The sequence below is a fragment of the Lontra canadensis genome, unplaced genomic scaffold, assembly GCF_010015895.1.
Source record: "Lontra canadensis isolate GAN:19392208 unplaced genomic scaffold, GSC_riverotter_1.0 scaffold2, whole genome shotgun sequence".
NCBI classification, from domain to species: Eukaryota; Metazoa; Chordata; class Mammalia; order Carnivora; family Mustelidae; genus Lontra; species Lontra canadensis.
The window spans coordinates 25,196,957-25,209,987 of NW_022630996.1; the positions used below are offsets into that span (position 1 = coordinate 25,196,957).

The 13,031-nt window shown below is 35.9% G+C and overlaps 1 protein-coding gene across 2 annotated transcripts in view; it reads right to left on the bottom strand.

Moving 5' to 3' along the window:
* CFTR (CF transmembrane conductance regulator) overlaps window positions 1-13,031 on the bottom strand; it is a 162,929-nt gene that overhangs the window by 132,414 nt on the left and 17,484 nt on the right. Inside the window, exons 1-2 of one of the 2 annotated variants that reach the window (XM_032870712.1) lie at window positions 7,896-7,909; window positions 2,333-2,443 (exon numbers count right to left, since the gene is read on the bottom strand). In XM_032870712.1, coding sequence (XP_032726603.1) covers window positions 2,333-2,443; window positions 7,896-7,909 — 125 coding nt within the window. Of the gene's footprint in view, window positions 1-2,332; window positions 2,444-7,895; window positions 7,910-13,031 lie in introns of those variants that run through there. The other variant, XM_032870720.1, reaches the window with a different exon arrangement.

Below are 13,031 nucleotides of genomic sequence, written 5' to 3' on the forward strand. Positions count from 1 at the left end.
ACCTGGGTGGCTCAGTGGGTTAAGCCTCTGCCTTCAGCTCAGGTCATGATCCCAGGGTCCTGGGATCGAGCCCCGCATTGGGCTTTCCGCCTGGCAGGGAGCCTTCTTCCCTCTCTCTCTCTGCCTGCCTCTCTGCCTACTTGTGATCTCTGTCTGTCAAATAAATAAAATCTTAAAAAAAAAAAATAACAAAATAAAAAAATAAAAACCAAAAGTTCATCAATGGATTGTATTTACATTATAGCCACTTCTATCTGTTAATGAAGGCTTTCTCTTCCCAAATGGTTAAAATATATCTCTAAATATTACCCTGGCCTTCATTACTAAACTGTACAGAGATGAAAATTTCACAGGCAATAACAAGTGAAGGTTTTGCATTTCATTAAGAGCTATGTCCATTACTATTCCTCTATGATTATCAGAAGTGGTTTTAAGTTACACCAAAGGAAGAACACGGGAACAAGTGGGATGTGACGGCAACATGGCAGTCTCTGTGCACGGACTCTGGCTGCCCCAAGAAGCTTACTGTCTACAATGCCTAATCACCCTCTCCCATCTATACACCTCTTCACTCTTTCACTAATACACAGGACTTGTTCCCATCCATATCATTCAACGACTCACAACAGGGTAAGTAGCTAAGTATGGATGCAGATTCAACCTCTCTTTTAAAGGAAGAATGAGTCAGATGAGAAAGTCATGAAAGAGAGGTGGTACATACACCAAAGAAATGGTTTCAAGGTGGGAAGAAGTAGTCAACATGAAGTCACGTAGGAAAGAGTCCATTTTATTTGACATTAAGGGACCTCTGGTGACCCTGGTCAATGTCATTTTAGCAACACAGCAGACATGGAAACCATATTTCAAGGAACTGAGGTATAAAGGTAAGGTGAAGAAGTGGAGAGATCAGGAGAGCAGAGAAATAACAGCTATGAAACAAGGGGGGGAAAAAAAGATTGAGGCAGCAATCTGAGGGAGAGGCCAGGTGGGAGAATTTATTTTAATGGGTGGGATTTGAACAATGGATAGCCTGAGAGAAGGAATGAGTGGGAAAGAGGAATTGATGTGGTTTCCTCAGCACCATGAGAGACACAGTAAGAATCCCAAACACTGAGAGTTAAATTACAAAGGAAGAAGCTCTATAATTATCAGTTTTGTAGCTTTTCATGGAACAGATGAGCAGATTGCATGAAGGGGTGATGTAAAGGGTTAAATACCACAAACAGAGCCCAAAGGCCCAGTGGGCCTCAACAAAGTGGTGACCACCAAGGACCTTTGTCACAAAGCAGTTATGATATGGGAGGCCAGGGTCACTTCTAAGGTTGCAGAGGTACAAAGTACTAGAAATGGTATGTCAGTCTTCCAAAATGTTTCCATAAATTCTAAATAATAATTTTACTTTTTAAATTTTTTATTATAATATTTTTTTTAAGAAAAGAAGTGCATAGGATTAAAACAGATACAAAATAAAGGCAAAAGTAAGAAAGAACTTACGGACTTATGCTGGCACAGAGTTGTTGAATTAAAAAAATAGGTATATTTTTAATTGAGTTGATATGGGAGATATAATACAAACAGGAGAAAAAAGCCTTAGGCCAGATAATCCTACAAATTCAGGTATCCTCTATTTGGCCATAAATAAATGTTTATCTGGAGTACATAGTCTTTTATTAACCTACCCCTTCTCTGATTAATCTTTCCCTCAGCATCCATTCAGAACATAGGTATTCAATATCTACTGTTTTATTGTGAACTTGCTGACATACGTACAATGTTTTATATTTATATATCTTATCTCTGTAACAATATTACAGGTTTTACATAGTGCTAGTCATTTCACATTCAATTATCATTCATTCAACAAATATTTATTGAGCATCTACTATATGCCAGACCCTATTCTAAATCAAACCAAACCAAACCAACCAAAATATCCTTGCTTTCATGGCATTTCCACACACTAAGTCCTCGATAATAGAAATTGGGCCTTGATCTTGGAAATATGAATCTATTATTCCCACTAGCCTAAGTCTTTGAATAAAATCAAGAAAAATAAGACTGAATGTCTTACTTTGCCTTGAAAATATTTTTTAAAGGAAAATGAGTTGATTGTAAATAAGGTAATAAACAAATTACAAGTCTCAACTTTTTTTTTTAAATTTTGGGTCATGTTTTTTTTTTAATTAAGATACTCCTATTTTAAAGATACCATTTTGAGATTTAAGCCATCTAATAAGTTAGTTCTCCATCATCTAAACAGAGTATTAATAATATAAATAATTAACAGTGTTAATTCCTCCCTTCAACTAATGAACATTGTGCATGAACATACCTTTCCAATTTTTCAGACAGATTGTCAGCAGAATCAGCAGAAGGGATTTGGTATATGTCTGATAATTCCAGGCGCTGTCTATATCCTTTCGTCAAAATTGGTCTGGTCCAGCTAAAACAAAGAGATGGGACAGATGTAAATATTCACTTGATTTGGTCTCCAATATAGACTTGGAATCTGACACTGTTTTAAATCTTCTGGCAAATGGGAAATGGTGTATGCACAAATATGAGAATAAACAATCCAATGCATAAAAATACCAGTGTGTCATCTCTTATAGAACACATCTGTATAAAACTCTAATACCTCTGAACTAATGGGACTGAGGGAAAGTATCAGGAATGACAGTAGACTCCTTCCCAGAGGAAAAAACAAGCCACTACACATTCTATATTAAAAGTAGTCTTACAAACAAACAAACAAACAAAAACTGCCCCAGGGACACCTGGGTGGCTCAGTTGGTTAAGTGTCTGACTCTTGGTTTTGGCTCAGGTCTGTTCTCATGGTCCTGAGATCAAGCCCCAAATCAGTTGCTGCACTCAGCATGGATGGAGTCTGTTTAAGTTTCCCTCTTCCTCTCCCTGCACCCCTCCCCACTGAACACTTTCTTAAATAAATAATCTTTTTTTTCTTAAAGCTGTCCCAAATAACAAGATACTAGGAGTTTATAAGGGCTGAAGTCCAGTCTCTATCATTTTAAGTATATAATGATTTATGAATGATGACAGAATGGACTCTCAATCAATATCCTTACACAATGTTGTTCTTGTAGTACATGGTCCTCAGCAACAAGTTATTTATTAAATGAATTGACTATAGATGAAGGATTAATGAATAGTTTGTACTGGTTTGTTAACCTAATTATCACTCCTGAATCATTACTTGAGGGTGGAGATCATGACTTTACATTCTCTCTCCTCTGCAGTTGTAGCTGCATCCCACAGCAGCTACAACACACCTGCCCTCTATACCTCTAATAAAGAACAATTTTTGGTGGAAACTAGTGAAGCTAGTATGGTCAATAATGAGACAGGATACCCTGGTTCTTTTCTTTCCATTATTTTTAAGTATATTGTTTCTAACTAGTATGGATAAGACAAAACAATCTCCAAAGAGATAAAGAGCCTAGACACAGGAAGACTAAAAGCTGGCAGACTGCAGGGAGTGGGGTGGTACTCAGGCAAATCTTCAACCAGCCCTTCTCCAGGAGAAAAAAAAAAGGGACTTAAGTCATTTGCCAATTTCTGTGGTGTAAATACTCCCACTCTGTCCAGTTTCAAATTACCAAATGTGAAGTCATTGAACATAGAGTTTGGAAGAGATACACAGTTGCATATTATTACATAGTACGTTCACCTTTCAGCTACAATGAAGGTAAATAACCTCAATGGCATAGATAATAGTAAAACATCAAAGTAGGCAGTAACAATTTTTGAGTTTTTATTAGATTTGTTTTAATATAATTTAAGTGTAAGTTTATATCACCCAATTTTTAATACTTGTTGTACTTAACAATGAGCTCACAGACTTCCTAAAAATTTAACAATCTGCTCAGCCAGAAGAGGCCAACGGCAGAAGATCATGATTACCAGATAGTTGAAAGACTTGAGACAGGGTAATGGCATTGAACACAGAAGGATGGGATCTATAGAAGATCTAGTAAAAAGAAAAATATACTCCATCTATTAATAAATATTCCATGTTCAGTATGTTTGAGATTATTGAAATATACCAAATTTACAAGTAAACAGAATTTTACTATCTATAAATTCCAAATACCATAAGACATTAGCAGGAAATTAAAAAATAAATCTTTTCATCTCTTTAGAAAATATATAAACATACATCTTTTGGTCCATATCTAAGATGTGATGTTCATTCCCATGAATGAGTTTCAAGCTCATTTTAAAGTAATATACTTTGTTGGCTGCCTCTATCAAAAGCTTCCTGTGTAATTTGTGCCCATTTTAATATGTATATTACACCTTGATATCTAGGTTTGATTATCAGAGTTCCATAGCCCAGCATCATCAAACCAAACATATTCAGTGGTATTAAAACTCAAGATAGCCATTTACAATTATTAATAAAATTTAGTGTTTCCTGATAGGTTTACCACAGTGAACCCGTATTTGTATTCTGAAATAGAAACTTGGCTTAAAGTGAATTATGATAACTAAAATCAATTGACTTTAGGCAGCCTAGCAATCACCAGACTTACCCTAAAGAAAACAAAATTGTATCCTGTTAGGTTAAACTGGTAACACTGAATGAAATTTCTGCTCCAATGAGTTCTCCATGCCTGCCTCAAGCCAATCTTAGAAATATAAAAACAAAGACAAAACAAAAACTTCCCCAGATATCTACACCTTTAAACACTTTATGAAACATTAGACACTGTAAAACTCCAGCCGCCACTCCTTTTGAATAATCCTGAGTAGATTAAACATACTTGGATAGAATTTAGGAATGCCTGGTCAGGATTGCTACTTCCATATTTCTTTCTTTGGGAATCAATGAATGTTAGGTGGTTCATGAAGCAAAGCAGATATGCCTGGAATAATCAAAAGCAATACACCCTGTCCTTCTCTTCTTCAAATCTGCTCCCACCATATTTTCCTCTCATCTCTAATTAATTTTATCCTTCTTCATTCATAACCAGTCAGTATATAGTGACAATGGGCTTAAAAAATGGTCTTAGAAATTGTGTCAGCGGGGGAACCAGGTGGTGGGTATTAGGGAGGGCACGTATTGCATGGAGCTCTGGGTGTGGTGCAAAAACCATGCATACTGTTACACTGAAAATAAATTAAAAAAAAAGAAAAAAGAAATTGTGTCAGTTTCCAAAATTCTGGCTATTTCTAACAAAACTAGCTAATATTTACATAAGGGGTAACAGACATCCCTAAGGTATACAGTTCTTTATAACTTAAAAGTGTTAAAGTAATTTTGAAAAAAAAAAAAAAGGGTCTAGTACTCAGGATATGCTGTTCTATTCACTTAACTCTATGAGGCTTCAGGTTCTATTGAGGAAAGATATTATCATTTCATTTTAAAAAAACACAAATAGAAGAAATTTTTAAAAATTTCATTTCTTAGGATAATACTTCCAATTTTTGCACAGAGTGACTTATAATTTCTTTTTTTTTAAAGATTTTATTTATTTATTTATTTGACAGAGAGAGAGACAGAGAGAGAGGGAACACAAGCAGGAGGAGTGGGAGAAGGAGAGGCAGGCTTCCCGCTGGGCGGGGAGCCGGATGTAGGGCTCCATCCCAGGACCCGGAATCATGACCTGAGCCAAAGGCAGATGCTTAACAACTGAGCTACCCAGGTGCCCCTAGAGTGACTTGTAATTTCTTATAATGAAAATAATTTTTCAATCATAGCCACTGTTAAAGCCTTGATTTTCATAAAACCTATCTCCCTAAAACCACATATTTAGAGCTCATAATCATTTTTCCACTTGACATTTGGCTTTATTAATCCAACAGAGACATCTGACATTTTCATGTGCTAGAATTTAAGATTAAGGTCAGGTGTTAGACCTTTTCAGCTCAAAATGGTTTTATCTCTATAAAACCATCATGTTTCCACAGTATTTCACTTTACATTTTAACTGGCCAAATGAAATAAAAGAGCAAATCCAACAAACACTGGTTCCATGACACTTCTTGCAAATACTGACAAATTGATATACTCAAGAGTAATAGCCTTTTTCCTTTTTGCATTATATAATTAATGTTTGAGGAATTAAGTAGAAATTACTCTAAAATATTTTGTGTAGACAAATTTAAATATACCAAAGATTTTCCTAGCCCAAATAATCTGAATAGTCCTAATTGAAGGGAATGCTAAATTCAATGCAGACGAAAGATGGGGATTCACTTAAACATATTGTGATAATAAATCTCAAATTTCTACAGCAAAACACTATCATTTTGCTTTGTTTTTTTGCGGGGGAGGGATAGTTGCTTCTTTTGTTTGTTTGTTTTTGTTTTTTGATAAATGGCTATAATGGGAAGGATTGATTTGAGACCAGAAGTCATTCTCAACTTTATAAGGATTTAAAGAAAAAAAGTCATAGAAATAATATTTCAGAGGCGCCTGAGTGGCTCAGGTGTTAGTGTCTGCCTTTGGCTGAGGTCGTGGTCCAGGGGTCCTAGGATCAGTCTCGCACTGGGCTCCCTGCTCAGCAGGAGTCTGCTTCTCCCTCTCCTTCTGCCCCTGCTTGCGTTCCCTCTCTTGCTGTCTCTCTCTCTGTCAAATAAATAAGTAAAATCTTAAAAAAAAAAAAAAAGAAAGAAAGAAAAGAAAAGAAATAATACTTCAAATGTCACAGTTGTTTTATCAACTTAGATTCAACATTATCTCATAGTCAGATGTATTATTCTCATTGAATTTTAGTGAAAATAACACTTGAGATAGTAGTGATATTTGGCTCTCAAAAGTCCTGTGTGAATCTTACAGGCTTCAAGGGTGCACCCCAAAGTAATAGCTCTCAGGTCAGGGAGTCATTCTCTGATTACGGACATGTTTAAGCAGTGTTTGCTGCTTATCCATAAAATGGTGAATTTATAAGTAACAGCAACTTGAGTCAGCTCGAAAACCTTTAGGAAGAACATGCTTTGCTAAAGATCAGCCATTTTTGCATTTGAGAGTTAATTACTTATGAGGATCTAATTTTACCAGGAAAACTGTATTAAGTTCTTTTTCTTTCTCTAGATGAGTGAAAAGTATAGTAAATGTAGTCAATGAATTTCAGACAGTCTGGAAAGATAATTAATTGCTGCTTAAAAAAAGACAACGAACCAAATCTGAAAATCTTCTGGAAGTCCAGAATTTATAGCCATACAGACATCCTAATATAAATTAACTTAACTTCATGCCTAAAGAATCCAAACATTAAATAGAAAAATCTATCTGCCCATTTTAGAAGATGCTTCTAAATATAAGTATATTAGGAATGTATGCATATAAGGAAATGTCTGAAAGGGTATTTTCTTTTTTGGTTATCTATATTCTCCAGTGTTTAACTATGAGCATGTGTAACTTTGGAAATAAGGAAGTTCTTTTTAATTAAAGAAGAAACATATAGTTATAATCCATTACTTGTAATGGCTATCCAACATAAACTTTCTAGTCAAATGTGTTTGTTTGCTTTTAATTTTTATTTATTTGAGAGAGAGAGAGAGAGAAAGCAAGCATAGGCAGGGGGAGTCAGAGAGAGAAGCAGGTAGACGGATACCCACCAAGCAGGTAGTCTGATAGCAGGGCTCAATCCCAGGACCCCGGGATCACAGCCTGAGCCGAAGGCAGACTCTTAACTGACTGAGCCACCCAGGCGCTCCTCTAGTCAAATGTGCTCTAACTCCATGATTCTTACATAATGTTCACTATCAGTGTTAATTTCTCACAAAATAATTTTTTCCCCTGATATGACTGAGGTACTACCTCAACATGAAGACTACAAAATACCAGTCACTTGACTCCTACCATAAATCTTTTACTGAAGAAACTGAATTTGTGATTTTAAGAAAAAAAGACCACTCCAGGTTCTCACCCTGTCTCTAGCATTTTTCAGTCACATGATCTTGGAAAATGTTCTGGATCTCTCAGCTGCAGCTCCTGATGGAAAGAACAACTACTATGACTACTTTACCTGGTTTTCATGGAGGCCAAACGCAATGTTGTCTATAAAGCAGTACAAATGTATCTTCTTAAGCACTTCTTCATGTAAGAAAATGCTTGGCTTCAGTTTAATTCTCAGAGTGCTAGAGTTTATTATTACTGGGAATATAATAGTAACAGCTAACATTAATAGAGTTTTACCACAGCCCAGCAAAATGCTAGGGATTTCATATATATTATTTCATTTGACCCTCCACAACAATTCATAAGTCCTAGCAGTATCTCCCTCTTACAGATAAATAACTGAGCCTGAGGGAGCTTAAATAATTTGTCCACAGGAGAGTTAGAATTAAAAAATAAGACTGTGATACCAAAGCCTATACTTGTATCAAATGTGCAATATTAGGACCAATTAAAAAAAAAGCATATACTTAGATATAACACCAAAAGCACAAGCAACAAGAAATAAATTAGATAAACGACATCATAAAAATTAAACATTTTTATGTTTTAAAGGACACTGTCAAGAAAGTGGAAAAATAACCCAAAGAATGGGAGAAAATTTTTGCAAATCATACATGTGATAAAGAGTTTTATCTCTAGTATTTAGGGACTCTCATAATAGTAAGACAACTCACTTTAGTCAGGGGCAAAGGATCTGAACAGATATTTCTCCCAAAAAAATGCAAATGAAAGGATATTCAAACTCATTAGCCATTGGGGAAATGTAAATCAAAACCACAATGAGATACCACCTTACACCTGCTAGGATGGTTATCATAAAAAAGAGGTAATAAGTGTCCAAAAAGACATGGAAAAATTAGAAACTTCATCTCCTGTGATGGGAATGTAAAATGATGTAGGCACTTTGTAAAAATAACCTTAAAATGGTCTTTGAGGCATGTCCTCAAAATATGAAACGTAAAGTTTTCCTATGATCCAACAATTCTAGTTGCTGGTACATGCCCAAGAGAGATGAAAACAGACGTCTGTGCCAAAACTTAAACACAAATGTTCACAGCAGCATTTTTTGTAATAAGCAAAAAAGTAGAAATAATACAGATGTCAACTGTTGAATGGATAAATGGGTATTCCTACAAATAGAATATTACTCAGTGATAAAAAAAGAATGATGTACTGACACATAGTACAGCATGGGCGAATCTTGAGAACATCACACTAAATGAAAGAAGTCAGTCATAAAAAGTGCATGGTTCCATGCATATGAAATGCCCAGAACCATCAGTCTACAGAGATAGAAAGCAAATCAGCAGCTGTTTAGGATGGGGCAGAGGATAGGGAATGCCTGCTTACAGGTATGGAGTCATGAAAGTATTCTAAAAAAAATTTTTTTAAGACTTTATTACTTATTTGAGAAAGAGGGAGAGCAGGGACAGAGGATGAGAGGAAGAAGCTGATTCCCCATTGAACAGAGAGCCTGATGAGGGACTCAAACCCAGGATCCTGAGAATGTGACCCAACCCAAAAGCAGATGCTTGACCAACTGAGCCACCCAGGCCCGGAAAGCATTCTAAAACTGATAGAGATTGTTTCACTATCTGCCAAAACCATGGAATTGAGTATTTTAAAATGGGTAAATGGTTTGGCATGTGAATTATATCTCAATAAAATTGGTATTAAGATAAATAGCATACAGAAATTGACGGTCAGTGTTGATTTTGGAAAGTTTTACCACATTTTATTTTTCACCCCTAGAACTTGCAAAAGGCAAATTCTTATTATGGTGACTTTGACACTCTAAGCCCACTCAAACAGGTTAGTGCATGGGCAGATCCTGCAACTGATTAACACCCTTTCCGTAAAGGGATCTAAGGATTGGTGACATGCATTGTAAGCTGTACAAATAGCTTATTTCCTGCCCGCCCCCAGAAGCAAGGTGCTTCATAGCTTAAATTACTATAAATACAGAAAAAGTGACCATAGTGATAATAGAGTAAAGAAACCGAGGAATAGGTACCATTGACGAAAAACTGTTTGTACCAGTTCGACCTCATTTATTGGATTTCAGAAACTCAAGCAAGTGAGACAATAAGCAATGGTACAAAAATTCCCATCCATCTTGAAAGACAACAGAGAAGAAACAAAGCATTGTGATTTATAGCCTATGCCCATGTACTTTTGAAAAGCAGCCTCCAAGTGGTATTCCATGATTTTTGTTTGCTTTTTATTCTATTTGGGCAGGAAGCCACCAATAAAAGCCACACAATTTTTCATAGCTGGAACAACTGCCAGAAAGATAGGATGATGAACTGCCCGCTAAAATTGCTATGGCCTATATAAGTTCACTTTTAGGAGCTTTTTACCAACTAAGAAAGACAAGTAACACCATTGCTCTCTAATTTCTGGGTTTTATTTCCATTGGCAATAAAAAATATATTTGAAACCAAGAAAATAAGGAAGCGGGGAAATGGATTGGCCTTAAGATTTTATGGTAGAAATGCCACTGGGTTACTGGCTGGCATTTGTAAAAGCTTACAGAGAGAAACCTGTGTTACTGTCAGAACCTCACCACTCTTACTGTTATTTTAGACAATTGTATTGTGGAGAACAGAGTGGGGCAATGGTTCCAAGCATGCTCAGTGCAAGCATGCTCATGATATATTAAGGATATCAACCACATGATATATTGATTTAACTTTGCTGGTATTTATTTTATAACTATCCCATTTACCTGGTATTCCCTCCCTTTTTGTAAAACCCTGAATCCTTTATGGAAGCTCTTTGTTTGGTTGGACCCCATGACTACAACCCAAAGTAAACAGTCTCTGATGCACTTCTGCATTCATTCTTCAGCAATAAAATATCCACAACCTTTCTAAGGCCTGGTTTTCATTCTAGAATTAACTCAACATCTGGAATCAAAGGTACTTAATTTTTCTCTGTTAAAATGTTTCTCATAGTGTGGAGATGATAAGCCTCTCCTGGGGACAGTAATCCTCTGAGAAGCTCTGAGGTATATTTGGTATGAGCCACCACAGGCAAAGCAGAAGCTAACTCTCATGACCTTTAACATCCAAATCACTTAATGATACCTCTCTGTACAAGTATCACTACTTATTAAATCCTCTCTGAAATAGACTTTCTACTCACTGCCTTGACAAAACCTTTCCCAAAAATAAAAAATAAAATAAAATAAAAAATAAAATAAAAATACAGTGTGATTCCAACCCAACACAGTTTATTCTGATGTTCACTCATTTGTTTATTTTGCTTGAAAGATGAAATGATAAAATGGAGGTTAGAGGCCACCTTGGAAATAATACTCCCATGGTACACTGATACATGCTGCGTCAGGAAAACAAAGTTGATGATTTTTTAAATTCAGTCATGATAAAGTTGGTCTTGAGGGTTCTGCTTGAAATCATCTAGCCAGATAAATGGTCAGTCACATTTTAGATTTTTTCTCATTTATCTTAACCTTTTCTTCACCTTAATTTATTTATGCTGTCTGCTGTTACTCATGATTACTTCTCAGAATGATTCAAAGAGGACCATGGCAATGGATTCAGACTTCCCAGCTTCAGATGATTTCCCATCTTCAAACTGTATGTGGAATTTGGTTATCAGTGACATTTTAACCCATTTTATGCTTCTATTGCTATTTCAAATATTTATTATTCAAATTATAGCACTGAACGGTAAATTTAGCATCCTCTCTATGTCTTCTCCCTTTGGTGACACATTGCATAACTCAAGATTTAAATTTTAGATCCCGTTCCTAAGGTTGTGGAGCAATGCTAATGCTATTTCTCATTTTCTTAGATATTCCTGTGGGGAGGCAGGCAGAAGATACTGACAATCAAACTCCTGAGAGGTTCAGGGAGGAGGAGAGGTGGCTATAACCTCACCCTTGCTTCACTGTGAATCCCAGAAATAAAGGAGCCTGACAGAGGCAAGGCATGGAGACAGCCAGTGGTTCAAGGATGACCAAGGAAATAAAACTCTACTGTAAGAGTCTTACTTTAAATCCCCCTCGCTTAATATTTACATCTTTTATCATATAAGAAACATATAGGTAAATAAAGGTCGACACCCTGCGTAGCTTTTCTCTCCCCAATAGTAAAACACACAATAATAGATGCCTGAATTATTAACTGATCCTAATAAGCAAGTTAAGAGTTCAAAATGGTCACCTTTCCAATCAGGTCACTGAAAACACAAATCATAAAACAAATCATGATAGTTAAGCGAAACTCATTTTATAGGCATTTAGGAATTACTGTGATCTTAAAATGTCATGATTTCTTGCTTCCACATGCACTTTAGGAAAATGAACTTTCAAGGAAATACCGAGCCAGATTCTCTTCCTTTTGAACTCTGCAAGGGTTCTCACTGGATGAAACCATTGGTAATAAGAGGGCTCTGAATTTTTGAAAGGATTCTCCTACTCTCATCACCTAACAGGGCATTTTCTGGTTTTATACCAATACCAACCTAGGTGCCAGCTTACCCTGAAGAAAAATTAATAAATTCCTTGAAATAAAATCTGACCTCTATTTCCAAGAAAATTCAAATGCACTGAAATAGTTTCATATATATTATGTATGCATGAGCCTTTCTGCAATCCAGGTTTAATTTTCTTCCTGTGTGCTCTATTCTCGCCTGTACTTCCTCCACCTATGCCGTAACCACAAATTGTCTGTTTACTCATCTAAAATCCCCAGTCTCCAAACACACTGCACTGTCAGCTCCATGAGGGCAAAGACCTTATAGATTTTTTCTTTTTCTGCTGTATCCCCTCCACCTATCATACAGTGCATAACTTTCAATAATTATTTTCAAAATTGTTAAATTAATGTTACATTATACTGTGTTTGCTAGTTTATTTTCCTTATAAGACAGACTTCTTGAACAATGTAAGTGTCATATAAATCTTTATATCTCCGTTTTCTTCTTCAGTGTTAGGACAACAACAAATAGAATAAGTTAAGGTATTAACTAATTACTCAAAGATGGGATGTGTATAGCCCATCTGAGGACACTGATATGACTGCAAATAAGTGCAGTTCAGCCAATACATCTGTTCAAATGTATTAAAAGGGGGCTC